The sequence below is a fragment of the Salvelinus fontinalis genome, chromosome 28 (assembly GCF_029448725.1).
Source record: "Salvelinus fontinalis isolate EN_2023a chromosome 28, ASM2944872v1, whole genome shotgun sequence".
NCBI lineage: Eukaryota > Metazoa > Chordata > Actinopteri > Salmoniformes > Salmonidae > Salvelinus > Salvelinus fontinalis.
The window spans coordinates 333,594-348,550 of NC_074692.1; the positions used below are offsets into that span (position 1 = coordinate 333,594).

The 14,957-nt window shown below is 45.2% G+C and overlaps 1 protein-coding gene across 7 annotated transcripts in view; it reads right to left on the reverse strand.

Moving 5' to 3' along the window:
* fam172a (family with sequence similarity 172 member A) overlaps window positions 1-14,957 on the reverse strand; it is a 191,191-nt gene that overhangs the window by 45,621 nt on the left and 130,613 nt on the right. Inside the window, exon 11 of one of the 7 annotated variants that reach the window (XM_055886027.1) lies at window positions 4,885-6,054. The exons of the other annotated variants lie outside the window; for them this stretch is intronic. Coding sequence (XP_055742002.1) covers window positions 6,008-6,054 — 47 coding nt within the window. The 3' untranslated portion in view covers window positions 4,885-6,007. Of the gene's footprint in view, window positions 1-4,884; window positions 6,055-14,957 lie in introns of those variants that run through there. 7 annotated transcript variants of the gene reach the window in all.

A 14,957-nucleotide genomic window follows, 5' to 3' on the forward strand; every position in this document is an offset into this window, starting at 1 on the left:
AGGAGACAGGCTGGGGCAGGAATGCTTAGCAGCAGTTTAAGCTGTTGGGTTACATCTGTGTCAGATGCCTGATGGTGTGTGAGCTCGTGGGGTGGGCCGGTTCGGGGCAGGACAGGTCTCCCTCTCTGTCTCTGTGGCGACGCCTAATGCTAGCTCGTCCGGCACAGACAGCAGGAACCGGCTTGACACGTGACCAGCCGCGACGCCTCACGGCCAAAGGTCGGTGCAGATTTCAGCAAATCTGGGCAGGCACGGCATCAGCTTAAACTCAGGGGGAGAGATTGGCCTCTAACCTTAACCCGATAAGATCCTTGAAGTCCTTACCCTGACCTAGACTTGACTCTTTCATCTGCGATGTTAGCTATACTAATTACTGGCTGATAGCGACCCAGTGCCAAATGCAATTCACTTCCACCTCTCCTGATGAGCTACAACAGTCGTTGCCAACCTCGCTTAGAGCTCAAGACGTGTTTTAAACAAACTCTGCCATGCACGCAGCTCATGCTTTAACTATCAGTAATTGACTTGGTGTGTCGTGTTCTGTTATTTTAATTGTATTTATTGATTTCTATGTAACCTTTATTTAACTAGGCGAGTCAGTTAAGGACAAATTCTTATTTACAATGACGTCCTACCCCGGACGACTGCACCACATGCCCTATCTGGCATGTTAGGGGAGGAGCAGAGAGTGGCGTGTGCTACGTTTAAAAGCACAGCTAAAGCCAAATAAAGGAAGATTAAAATGGCGCCATGGATTCGGAATTTTGGTTTCCAAGATTACTCCCCTTTCCCGGGCACAAATGAGACAAATGGTCTCCATAGCAGCCGGGGGTCCTGTTAATATCGGGGGGGGGCTAGGCCCAGGGTCAGGTGACTGAGGGGAAGGTTGCCATCCGAGTCAGAAGACTGCAGCCCAAATCTTCCCTCCCCACCCTCTACTGTAAATCTCTGGTACCTGATACACACGTCCACTACTTGGCCTAAGGCCCTCGCCCCTGGCCCGGCCCCACACATATCATAAGGGAAGAGAGAGACAGCTCTGCTTGTGTGTGTGTGTGTGTGTGTGTGTGTGTGTGTGTGTGTGTGTGTGTGTGTGTGTGTGTGGAAAGCCGCCCGTGCGTTGTTGATTAGATAGGAGGTGAGCCCATGGCAGGACAGGCGTGGTTTTCCGCTCGCTCAGTCGTTAGTAACGAGGGGGGCAGGCAGTGGGTCACCCAGATCAGACCAGTGGGAATGGAGCATTCCTCACAGCTGGGACAGACAGGCACACTAGGACTCTCACTTCTCAACACAACCCACTAGGCCAGGTGACACAGAGAAGGCCCCTGGGACAAACAAGGGCACACCTTGGAGTGATAGAAGGGGGAAAAGAGATTTCCCACATACCTTCCTTCTGCTTCTAGGGAGTACTATGCAGATCCCATGGCCATTAGAACTTAGATTAATAGTTCTAAGTTTCAACGTTTATTCGCCACGTGCACAGGATACAAACAATACAGTGAAATTCTCAACTTGATAGATCGTCCCCAACAACGTAGTTATAGTAATATTAATAAAAACATCGATAACAATAGAAAATAGAATAAAACACACAAGAAGTACGATAAAGTTTGAAGAAACCCGAAAACGTAAGTGTATACAGGTCGGTCAGCCTGTACCTTATTTAGTGTGCAGGAGTACAGGAGTGGTAGAGGTGGGTTTTTACATAAAAAATGACTGGTGGTAGGATATACAGCTGAAGTCAGAATTTTACATACACCTTAGCCAAATACATTTGAAATCAGTTTCACAGATCCTGACATTTAATCCTACTAAAAATTCCCTGTCTTAGGTCAGTTAGGATCACCACTATTTTAAGAATGTGAAATGTCAGGATAATAGTGGAGAGAATTACTTATTGGGTCAGAAGTGGGTCAGAAGTTTACATAAACTCAATTAGTATTTGGTAGCATTGCCTTTAAATTCTTTAACTTGGGTCAAACGTTTTGGGTAGCCTTTCACAATAAATTTTGGCCCATTCCTCCTGACAGAGCTGGTGTAACTGAGTCAGGTTTGTAGGCCTCCTTGCTCGCACACGCTCTTTCAGTTCTGCCCACACATCTTCTATAGGATTGAGGTCAGGGCTTTGTGATGGCCACTCCAATACCTTGACTTTGCTGTCCTTAAGCCATTTTGCCACAACTTTGGAAGTATGCGTGGGGTCATTGTCCATTTGGAAGACCGATTTGTGACCAAGCTTTAACTTCCTGACTGATGTCTTGAGATGTTGCTTCAATATATCCACATAATTTTCCTCCTCATGTTGCCATCTATTTTGTGAAGTGCACCAGTCCCTCCTGCAGCAAAGCAACCACACAACATGATGCTGCCACCCCAGTGCCTCACAGTTGGGATGGTGTTCTTCGGCTTGCAAGCATCCCCCTTTTTCATCCATACATAACGATGGTCATTATGGCCAAACAGTTCTATTTTTGTTTCATCAGACCAGAGGACATTTCTCCAAAAAGTACGATCTTTGTCCCCATGTGCTGTTGCAAACCGTAGTCTGGTTTTTAATGGCGATTTTGGAGCAGTGGCTTCTTACTTGCTGAGCGACCTTTCAGGTTATGTCGATATAGGACTCGTTTTAATGTGGATATAGATACTTTTGTACCTGTTTCCTCCAGCATCTTCACAAGATCCTTTGCTGCTGTTCTGGGATTGATTTGCACTTTTCGCACCAAAGTACGTTCATCTCTAGGAGTCAGAACACGTCTCCTTCCTGAGCGGTATGACGGCTGCGTGGTCCCATGGTGTTTATACTTGTGTACTATTGTCTGTACAGATGAACGTGGTACCTTCAGGCGTTTGGAAATTGCTCCCAAGGATGAACCATACTTGTGGAGGTCTACACTTCTTTTCTGAAATCTTGGCTGATTCATTTTGATTTTCCCATGATGTCAAGCAAAGAGGCACTGAGTTTGAAGGTAGGCCTTGAAATACATCCAGAGGTACACCTCCTATTGACTCAAATGGTGTCAATTAGCCTATCAGAAGCTTCTAAAGCCATGACAATTTTCCAAGCTGTTTAAAGGCACAGTCAACTTAGTGTATGTAAACTTCTGACCCACTGGAATTGTGAGACAGTGAATGAATTATAAGTGAAATAATCTGTCTGTAAACAATTGTTGGAAAAATTATTTGTGTCATGCACAAAGTAGATGTCCTAACCGACTTGCCAAAACTATAGTTTGTTAACAAGAAATTGTGGAGTGGTTGAAAAACGAGTTTTAATGACTCCAACCTAAGTGTATGTAAACTTCCGACTTCAACTGTACATGTAACCAGGGCTGAAAAGTGACTGGTATCAGCAATATATAAATACTTGGTAATATGGTAATATACTAATGGTAATATACACAGAGTATACAAAACATTATTTTCATGAAATAGAATGACCAGGTGAATCCAGTTGAAAGCTATGATCCCTTATTGATGTCACTTGTTAAATCCACTTCAATCAGTGTAGATGTAGGGGAAGAGACAAGTTAAAGAAGGATTTTTAAGCCTTCAGACATGGATTGTGTATCTGTGCCATTCAGAGGGTGAATGGGCACGACACAGAATGTAAGTACTTTAGAGCAGGGTATGGTAGTAGGTACCAGGTGAACCGTTTTGTGTCAAGAAGAGCAACGCTGCTGGGTTTTTCACTCTCAACAGTTTCCCATGTGTATCAAGAATGGTCCACCACCCAAAGGTCATCCAGCCAACTTGACGCAACTGTGGGAAGCACTGAGTCAACATGGGCCAGCATCCCTGTAGAATGCTTGACACCTTGTAGAGTCCATGCCCCGACAAATTGAGGCTGTTCTGAGGGCACAAGGGGGTGCAACTCAATATTAGGAAGGTGTTCTTAATGTTTTGTGCACTCATTGTATACTGAACAAACATAAAAACACACATGCAACAATTTCAAAGATTTTACTGATTTACAGATCATAGAAGGAAATCAGTCAATTTAAATAAATTCATTTTGGATTTGACATGACTGGTCATGGGTAGGCCTGGAAGGGCATAGGCCCACCCACTGGGGAGCAAGGCCCAGCTAATCAGAAATACGTTTTTCCCCACAAAAGGCTTTTATTACAGACAGAAATACTCCTCAGAATCCCCATCTCCTCCTCAGACAACAATCCCGCAGGTGTGGAAGTCCTGGGCTGGCGTGGTTACACATGGTCTGCAGTTGTGAGGCTGGTTGGACTCCTGCCAAATTCTCTAAAACTACATTGGAGGTGGCTTATGGTAGAGAAATGAACATTACACACTCTGGCAAGAGCTCTGGTGGACATTCCTGCAGTCAGCATGCCAATTGCACCCTCCTTCAAAACTTGAGACATCTGTGGCATTGTGTTGAGTGACAAAACGGAACATTTCAGAGAGTTTTTCTATTGTCCCCAGCACAAGGTGCACCTCTGTATTGATTATGCTGTTTAATCAGCTCCTTGATATGCCACACCTGTCAGGTGGATGGATTATCTTGAAAAAGGAGAAATGCTCACTAACAGCAAAATTGCGCTTTTTTATTTTTTTTTATAGCAAAATAAGCTTTTATTTTGTTGTATATACACAACTATACACACAGTTAAAGGAAAGTGTTGCCGGTTAAATAGCCTGTCGTTGAATCTTCCTACTAGAGGTGGTTCAGCCTTGTTACACAGCCAACCGTAAGTCATGGTTTCAACCAGCAACAGTAGAGACTAGACTGGGAAGTGGAATAGTAATCAACTTACCTAACATGATTACGACTAGGCTGCTTTGCTCATGAACTTTTGTTCATTCTTCAAACAGATCCATAATAGTAATTTAGGAGGGCGGGGGGGTGGGGGGGGGGGTGCAGTCCAAGTCAATATTAGGACGGTGTTCATAATGTTTTGTATGCTCAGTGTATACATGTCAACAGGAGTCATAGTGACCAGTAGCAGGATACATAGATAGATAATAATGGTAATGATAATCAATAATCAGCAGCGTCATGGTAGTGATGAATCTAATCAATAATCATTTAGCAGCAGCATAGGTGTGAGGGAGTGTGCACGTGTGGGTGTGTTGCGTCAGTAACACGTGTGAGAGTAAGAGTGACAGTAATACGCCTAAAGCTTCTTTATTAAATCATTAGTTAAAAATAAACAAACAGGCGGATCCAGGACATTGGTGTTAATGGTGTTAATGATGATCTAGGGTTGAGGGTCCAGGACATTTGTGTTAATTATGATCTAGGGGTGAGGGTCCAGGACATTGGTGTTAATGGTGTTAATGATGATCTAGGGTTGAGGGTCCAGGACATTGGTGTTAATTACGATCTAGGGTTGAGGGTCCAGGACATTGGTGTTAATGGTATTAATGATGACCTGGGGTTGAAGGTACAGGACATTGGTGTTAATGGTATTAATGATGACCTGGGGTTGAAGGTACAGGACATTGGTGTTAATGATGATCTAGGGTTGAGGGTCCAGGACATTGGTGTTAATGATGATCTAGGGTTGAAGGTACAGGACATTGGTTTTAATGGTGTTAATGATGATCTAGGGTTGAGGGTCCAGGACATTGGTGTTAATGGTATTAATGATGCCCTGGGGTTGAAGGTACAGGACCTTTGTGTTAATGGTATTAATGATGCCCTGGGGTTGAAGGTACAGGACCTTTGTGTTAATGGTATTAATGATGATCTAGGGTTGAGGGTCCAGGACATTGGTATTAATGATGACCTGGGCTTGAAGGTACAGGACATTGGTGTTAATGATGATCTAGGGTTGAAGGTACAGGATATTGGTGTTAATGGTATTAATGATGACCTGGGGTTGAAGGTACAGGACATTGGTGTTAATGGTATTAATGATGATCTAGGGTTGAAGGTACAGGACATTGGTGTTAATGGGATTAATGATGATCTAGGGTTGAGGGTCCAGGACATAGGTGTTAATGACGGTCTGTGGGTGGGTGATGGGGGGGGGTTACCTGTCCTGATTCCTCAGTATGTGGGGTAATACAAGGGATGCCCATGTGGAGGCGAGATGACTGCCGAGGGCCGTGCCGAGAGAGCGAGGGAAGAAAGTGGTGGAGGAGAGGAAGAGATTAGAAGTAATAGCATCACAGAGGGATCAGTGCAGCCTATCTCATTACTCCCAGGCACAATGAGCACAGCACTCCCAAAGCAGTTTACAATTACACCTTTCCAGGCCACAAACAAGCCCTGCGCTTATTACCCCGGCTACTCTTTGGTGCTTTAGCTGGAGGAAATCCTCCTCTAATTGCGATATTTCCCTAATACTCAAGCACGCTGGTTTAACGGGCTGTTTGTCCCCCTTTCAGGAGATGCGTCTTAACAAAGTTTTTATCTGTCACAGAAGTGTATGCTGGATGGTCCAAGGTCACCGCTGCACACACACACACACAACTCTGCCCCACAAACCTCTGTCAACGTTGTTTACATAATTATATAAATAAGTAAGAAAAATTCAGACAAAAATATTGTAATTTGAGGCTGATTACGACTCAAGGACCTTCAAGGAGGCTTTCCCCCCACTAATCATCTCTCTGCAATTATGTACATTCCTAATATATTCTCAGAGCTTGTTGTGTTCGTTCTCTTTTTATTTCCTTACAATCACATTAAATGTGCATTTCATTATAACCTAATTGTGAAAAAGAAAACAAAGGAGACCGGGGGAAGACTGCCACAACGTATCAAAATGTGTGTCTTAAACTAAACAGGAAAAGGTAAAGGCCATCAGCAGAAACAACATAACGCAAACAAAACGCTGACACAACACATTGATTAGTGATCTCTGGGTGTTTTGTACTGGTGCGCCTCTGCTCTGCTTTCACTGTAATTATCCAGCCTCCAGCAGACAGTCTCTCTAGTCTAGCCGGGCCTCTGCTCTCATCTCCCCCAGCCTTATCAAACCCTGTCACCCTAAAGGGGCCCATTAGCAGCTAAACCTAATGAATTGGCTTCGTGAACAAACGTATAACCTGCGTCTCATGAAACAAAGGACAGAGAAGGGGAACAAGACAACGAAAGAAATAAGGAATTGAGGACGGTGTCAACCAAGGTGTTTCTCCTGTGTGAGAGAGGACAAAGCGTGGCCTGTGGAGAGGGAGTCCATGGTGACGGCGCTGCTGTTTACCATGGCAGAGACCCTGACAGGAAAGGGAGAGAGACACTAAACGTGAGTTCTGATGGAATGATAAAACCATCAGACCCCCAACAAAGAACCAGTCACTCACAGAGAATGGGGCTAACCAAGGCTAAATTGGGCTAACGAGAGCTAACCGTACCATATCCAGCAACACCCAACACAGGGGCAGATATCTTGCTAGAAACCCCCGCCACAGAAGACCATTAATGGGTGAAGAAGCCCTCACACCCCCTAGTTCATCCTCCTCCCCCATTTAGAGTGATGTGAGGAGACGCTGATGCTACCGGTAATGGGACGGCATCAATGTCTGAAGGCATTAGTGGGAGCTGGCGCTGATCACACGGTTGGCTGGGTGAACAGGGTACACAATCGGCTTGCCCGCCTTCACCAGATGAACCCTCTGCCGGCCAACACACATGCACACACACTGCTCACACGTTCATCTATTAACCCCCTTTAACGTGAGAGGGACTGAGGACCTCATGGGACCTCACGACCACGCGTCACCCACCCCGCTGTCTTAAGCTCACATCCATTCCCTGGTCGTGAGTCACCAGCAGCGTATCTCGACTGGCGTTTGATGTGGAATCGTCCGTTTCAGGAACCGCCCGTTTCAGCCAGTACATCAACAGCGACACCACGGCCACCAAACGAAGAGACAAGGTGTGTTGGAGACAGATTAGATAACACTGTAACGCAACATTCCATCGACCCCCCCCCCCTAATCACGCGCGCGCAATTTCAGTTGTGCGACACCTCCGGGTTAAAGGCGTGAGGCTAAAGCCCATCTACTCTACGGGATATGCTACGGGCCAATAAGATCCATGTCGCGAGGCACTAATCTCCGTTTGGACTGTAAGCGACTGGGCGGTGACGTGAGATGTATGCGCGCGCGACTAAGTCGCGTTGGATAAGAGCGCCTGCTAAATGGCATACACCGTTATACAATTACAGATGAGGGAGAAGGACATCCACATGGAGAGTTAAAGAGGCTTGACCTGGCAGCCCACTGCAGGCAGAGGGAACCTGGCCATGGTGCATACTTCTGACCTGCTAGGGGGGGGGGGGGGGCTCTAGAGTTCAACCAGGGGACAATTTACACCCGGACACATGCCTTACTGCATACCGTGCTGTTTTCATACAGTGAAATACCGTTGGAGAACCTTCGAGAAGACAGCGGGAAGAAGCACATCAACACCTATAGCTTTGGAAAGACGAAAGCAGCGTAGACTCCGTGTAAGAGAGTCGATTGCATTCCGTTTGCCTGTAGCAAAGCCCCCCACGTCCGAATACCCGTGAATAAAGCAGCAGGAGGTATGGAGGGGAAATGACGAACAAATAAAAAGGAGGGGGGTTGCCTTGGAGATTGAAGCGCTGTGATTGGCTGAGGGACTGGGTAGCAGAAGGACAAACGGACAAATCTCAGAAGCTAATAACAGCGAGTACGGCCCAGCCCTCATGGGCAAATCTGGCACTAAGATGATAATGAGATTATAAAATCCACTATATTGCAGCAAATTGTATAAGTGTTTCATTGAACCTTGTTGAACCTTCATTTATGCACAGCCGGGCTCTTTTCCATTTTCTCCCCTTTCCTTGAGATGATGGGCGGAGTGTGTGAGGAGGGAAGCGGAGGAAAAGAACGGAAGCGCTCCTGGGTACAGTTTACCTAGTGCAAGGGTGAACCAGGGAGCCAATACCATTCACTGGGCTTCCTTAACATGTTACGTCTGCTTAGCATTCATATGAAGCTAGCATTACTCTGCTACTGCCCGCTCTAAATATCTCATCACTGCCCAGTCCATGCACACACAGGCTACACTCAGACATGCATAAAGAACGTAGAAATAGAACACCAACGTCAGATCTATGCAAGGACTACAATCAACCTCTAATGAGACCACATATGAAACGGATGTGATAGGATGTGATGGCATCTTGGGAGAACTTGGTGTGTGTCTGCTATCACCTAGTTATCTTTCAATATCTGTATTGAGTAAATGACAAAAGCATGAAAGTGAAATGTAATATCTTTTCGACAAAATGACTATTAGCACGGAGAACATAGAAATATCTAGAAGGAGAAAGGTTTTCAAAAGGCCTCACCCAATACTCACCATACTTCCTAACCAATATTCACACTAATATGGTGTATATGCCACGGGTGTCCCCTGTGGGCATCAAAGCCACAAAACCCCTGGCATTGCAAGTGTCACGCTCTACCAACTGAGCCACACAGGACCACAATACACCCAAAAAGGTGAGTAGGAGCGGAACGCAGGTAGAGTTGACTGGTAACGCTAACACTAATAACGCGTAAGGGTTGCATTTAAAATGCATCACCCTCCACTACATCCATACTAAATCCTAACCAACGTTCACAAACCAATAGATAGATGAGCTCTGCTACTCTGGGAGAGAAAAAAAAAAAAAAAACTTCACCTGACCTTCTGTGTTGCTTAGCAACCAGTTGCCATAACACTTCTAATAAAAAAGGCAAGATACAGGCAAGGGATGTTATAAGAGAAAGGGCTCGGAGATAAGATGAGATCAACAGGAACACAAAAGACGACAACGGGGGGGCTGCAGCGTCTTCACTCTTTCACCAAGTCAGCCTGACCAGCTTATTATCAACTCGACAGAGCCACGAGGGACCACTACTGGACCAGTAGACTAGACTGGTCTCCTCAAGTATTCCACCCAATACTCCCAGCCATGCTACTCTCCATGTATTCACACAGTTGAGCTGCCATTCTCTGCCATGCTATACACACTTAAAACCACACACTGCTCATTCAGTCGATACAGACATACATTCAACATATTGATTTTGGGATGCAACAATGAGCTTGGAATGTTACCATTAAACTACTATTGATGCTGTATTCCTCTCACTGAGGAAACTGACACACCTCTCCAAGGCCATGGTAGAATCATGTCTATTGACTGGTAGTACTTGGTATCCAACATGTTCTACCTCTGATCTGACTTCAGACACACGTCAGAGACCGAGAACACCAAGATCAAATTCGACAGACACACACGGTCCTTTCAAAGTGATCAAAGTGACCCCGGTCTTTGATAGAAAGCAACCTCCCGTCTATCGTCCCCGCGCCGTCGGCGGAGAAGCCAGCCTAGTCTTTTGAGGTAGAGACACAGGGCAGGAGCGAGAGAGATGAGGAATGGGGTGTCTACCAGAGCGTGGCCACTGACCTGACATTTCAAAACAATCACAAGCAATTGTCCACCAGACAGGTGTGGAGGGTATGACAGTGCTCTTAATCTGTCCGCCATAGGTCCCTCCTAAAGAATTAGCTTCCTCTCAATGATCCCTTCGGTATCAAGGGGGTTCTTTTTTATATATTGTCGCCCTAACTTTACGTTCAGGGGCCTACAACCCTGTGTCAGCCTATTCATTCAGGGTCAAAGGAGTTAATATGCAATTGAACCCGCAAAAAGCCGCGGAAATCGCAAGACCTTTGAGTTGTGTAGTTTTCATTTTCTGGCCGTATGGAAAGTGAGGTTTTTCTATTTCTCTCTGCGTCATGCCACGATGACGCTTTAACCTGTCCTCCCCCCTCACAATGTCTCCAAAACAGGCGTCAAAAGAATCCATACAGTACAAAAATGATTGAATACCGCATTGTTGGGAAGGGCTTGCAAGTTAAGCACCTCACTGTGCATGTGACAAATGAAAAAAAAAGGGAAACAAAGAGAATGACTAAGTAAGATCTCCTGTACAGCTCCAACTGTCTTACCGAAGCTCTTCCCCTCCACCTCCTCCACACCAGCCTCTCTATATTTCACTCGGCGCCATAAATATGACCCCGGCAGAGGCACAACAAACTCAGAGACAGAGCAAAACGGGGGAAGGAAAATAGAACAGTTTTCCTCTCTCTCCAGCGCTCTGATCCTGTCTGCATGGTGTACTTGGGGGTTCATTACATAAGGCTGCCAAGTGGGTCAGGGCCCGCCAGTCTGCGCCGGAGCACACAGATCAAACACGTTAAGGCCCCCATCTCCATTTTAAAGAGGAATAGCAAATGAAGGCCATGTTTTCTGATCCTCTACGAGAGAGAGAGAGACAGAGAGAGAGACACAGAGAGAGAGACAGAGAGAGACACAGAGAGAGAGAGAGAGACAGAGAGAGAGAGAGAGATAGACAGAGAGACAGACAGAGAGAGAGAGAGAGACAGAGAGAGAGACAGAGAGAGACACAGAGAGAGAGACAGAGAGAGACACAGAGAGAGACACAGAGAGAGACACAGAGAGAGAGACAGAGAGAGAGAGAGAGACAGAGAGAGAGAGAGAGACAGAGACAGAGACAGAGACAGAGAGAGAGAGACAGAGAGAGAGAGACAGAGAGAGAGAGACAGAGAGAGAGACAGAGAGAGACAAAAAAAAAGCAGGTAGCCTTGCGGTTAAGAGCGTTGGACCAGTAACCGAAAGGTCGCTGATTCGAATCCCCAAGCCGACTAGGTGAAATAATGACGATGTGCCCTTGAGCAAGGCACTTAACGCGAATTGCTCCTGTAAGTCGTTCTGCATAGGAGCGTCTGCTAAATGACAATAAGAGAAATGGAGAGAGCAAAGGAGAACCCCCCCCGCAAAATTACGAGTGTCTACATAAAACTATATGAAACTTTTATTCCCTCCACCATGGGAGCAAGTGGGAGGGTGGAGTATTTGAGCCTAGGACTAGAGAGTAAGAAAAATTCAATACATGACACAAAGCAGCACAATGATTTGTGTCAATATGTGTAGTGGTGGCGTGTGTTAGTACAGAGGAAGAGGAACATGAAAGGCTGTGCAGAATGTAGAGAGATAAAAGGCTGGTTAGGCCTGGGAGGAGATGCTGATTACAGCAGCCAGTGTCTCCCCTGAACATAGACATAGCATCTCATTCATTCCTAAGAATCCCTTATATACTCAGCCGCCAGCTACTGCACTATATTTTTCAGTCTATTGTAATAATCCACCAATAGACATTATCTACCATTCCACAAATAAAAAGTAGCTTCCTCAAACGCCATAATATCCCTCCGACACAGCCACCTCTGTCTGTAGTCGTATCTGCCAGGACACTGCCAGGTCAGCGTTTTCCACGAGCGTGTCAGTTGAAAGAGAGCTTGGCACCTGTAAAATCCAGACGATAGCTAGCCCCGGCGATGAGCCCCGTGAAGGGATCAGGATCAGGGTCAGGGTTCACCAACGTTTACCCTAGCTATTTCCTGCGACGCTAGCGCTAGGCTACGCTAACGTCCGCAGAGACAAAAAGCTAGAAAGACGCCCTTCCTCTCTCCACTTGATCTTTCGATGAGCCAGCAGACATTCAACCCTCCCTAAAAAAAGAAAAAAAAAGAAAGTCAAGCTGAGAAAACAGAGGAGGTGAGGCGGGCTGCGTTTCCTCTGACAGTTTAACTCAGCATACAAACATCCATCAGACGGACGGACGTGGACCTGTAGGTGGAGTGTAGAGGTGGCGACAAGAAGCTGCGATCAACAGTACATGCCGGATCAGGGCGAGGGTTTACAATGCAGTTCAACCTAACCAGCATGCAACACGGCCACCGCAACACACGCAAACGTACGTACGCACACAGACGCACACAGCTCACCCACATTGTACGTCGTCTGTTCCTTTCCACAGACTCGCTTTAAGGAAAGCTTGAGTTCAGGTAAAGCGGACCAGACTTCGCGCTCATTTCTCTATTTTACAATCTTGGTTCTAGCAATCAATGCAAACATTCTCGCTACTTCACTGAAAAAGAAAAAAACATCAAATAAAAAAAGAAAACTGCTTTTTAAAAAGAAAGATAAACAACTCCTTCAGTACATCAAAAAGGAGCATCTTCTTCTTGATGAACACAATGAGGGTTAATTACGGGCCTGTGTTCAGAACCTTGTAACGGACCAGGACGCGTAATTAAAGTTCAGGTACACATTAACGTACTTTTGTTAGCCATTAATCAGTGTTTACGCTGGGCCTTTGTAATTCATAATCAGGTTCAACAATGAGTAATCGCTAAGGAGTAGGTACATAATAGAGAGGAGGGAGTGCACACTGATCGTTTCCACTCTCCCAACCTCTGTGGGAGAGAGAGGGAGGTAGAATGAATAGTAGGCCTGTAGGGCGATTCCACGCCAGCGGGAGAGGAAAAATATTTTTGGTATCTCCGATTTTTCTGGCAATTCTCACATAGGAATTCCATTGGGAGGAAGCGTGTATTTTTATTTGTTACAATTGTATCTCAAACCGTTTTTGAGAAAATCATGATGAAAGTGGCCATTTGAGACCTACAGTTGAAGTCGGAAGTTTACATACACTTAGGTTGGAGTCAATAAAACTCCAAACTCCACAAATTTCTTGTTAACAAACTATAGTTTTGGCAAGTCGGTTAGGACATCTACTTTGTGAATGACACAAGTAATTTTCCCAACAATTGTTTACAGACAGATCATTTGACTTATAATTCACTGTATCACAATTCCAGAGGGTCAGAAGTTTACATTCACTAAGTTGACTGTGCCTTTAAACAGCTTGGAAAATTCCAGAAAATTATGTCATGGCTTTAGAAGCTTCTGATAGAAGCTTCTGGCTAATTGACACCATTTGAGTCAATTGAAGGTGTACCTGAGGATGTATTTCAAGGCCTACCTTCAAACTCAGTGCCTCTTTCCTTGACATTATGGGAAAATCAAAAGAAATCAGCCAAGACCTCAGAAAAAAAGTGTAGACCTCCACAAGTCTGGTTCATCCTTGGGAGCAATTTCCAAACGCTTGAAGGTACCACGTTCATCTGTACGAACAATAGTACGCAAGTATAAACACCATGGGACCACACAGCCATTATACCGCTCTGGAAGGAGACGCGTTCTGTCTCCTAGAGATGAACGTATGTTGGTGCGAAAAGTGCAAATCAATCCCAGAACAACAGCAAAGGACCTTGTGAAGATGCTGGAGGAAACAGGTACAAAAGTATCTACATCCACAATAAAACGAGTCCTATATCGTCAAAACCTGAAAGGCCACTCAGCAAGGAAGAAGCCACTGCTCCAAAATCCCCATAAAAAAGCCAGACTATAGTTTACAACTGCACTCTGGTCTGATGAAACAAAAATAGAACAGTTAGCCATAATGACCATCGTTATGTTTGGAGGAAAAAGGGGGATGCTTGCAAGCCAAAGAACACCATCCCAACCATGAAGCACGGGGGTGGCAGCATCATGTTGTGGGGATGCTTTGCTGCAGGAGGGACTGGTGCACTTCAAAAAATAGATGGTATCATGAGGAGGAAAATTATGTGGATATAATGAAGCAACATCTCAAGACATCAGTCAGGAAGTTAAAGCTTGGTCACAAATCGGTCTTCCAAATGGACAATGACCCCACGCATACTTCCAAAGTTGTGGTAAAATGGCTTAAGGACAACAAAGTCAAGGGATTGGGAGTGGCCATCACAAAGCCCTGACCTCAACACTATAGAAAATGTGTGTGCAGAACTGAAAAAGCGTGTGTGAGCAAGGAGGCCTACAAACCTGACTCAGTTACACCAGCTCTGTCAGGAGCTGGTGTATTATAAAGTATTATAAAGGTGTATTATAAACATGCCTCTTGTAAGACCCTATGATCCGTAAATCGTACATGATACCGACATCTTGGTGTCATTATACTCCTTATAGTGCGCTCGAACATATTGAGTATGACTAGATTCTGAAATACAAATTGACAAATTCATTTTTTCAACAGGGATCATAAGGTCTAAAAAAGCTTTTCAA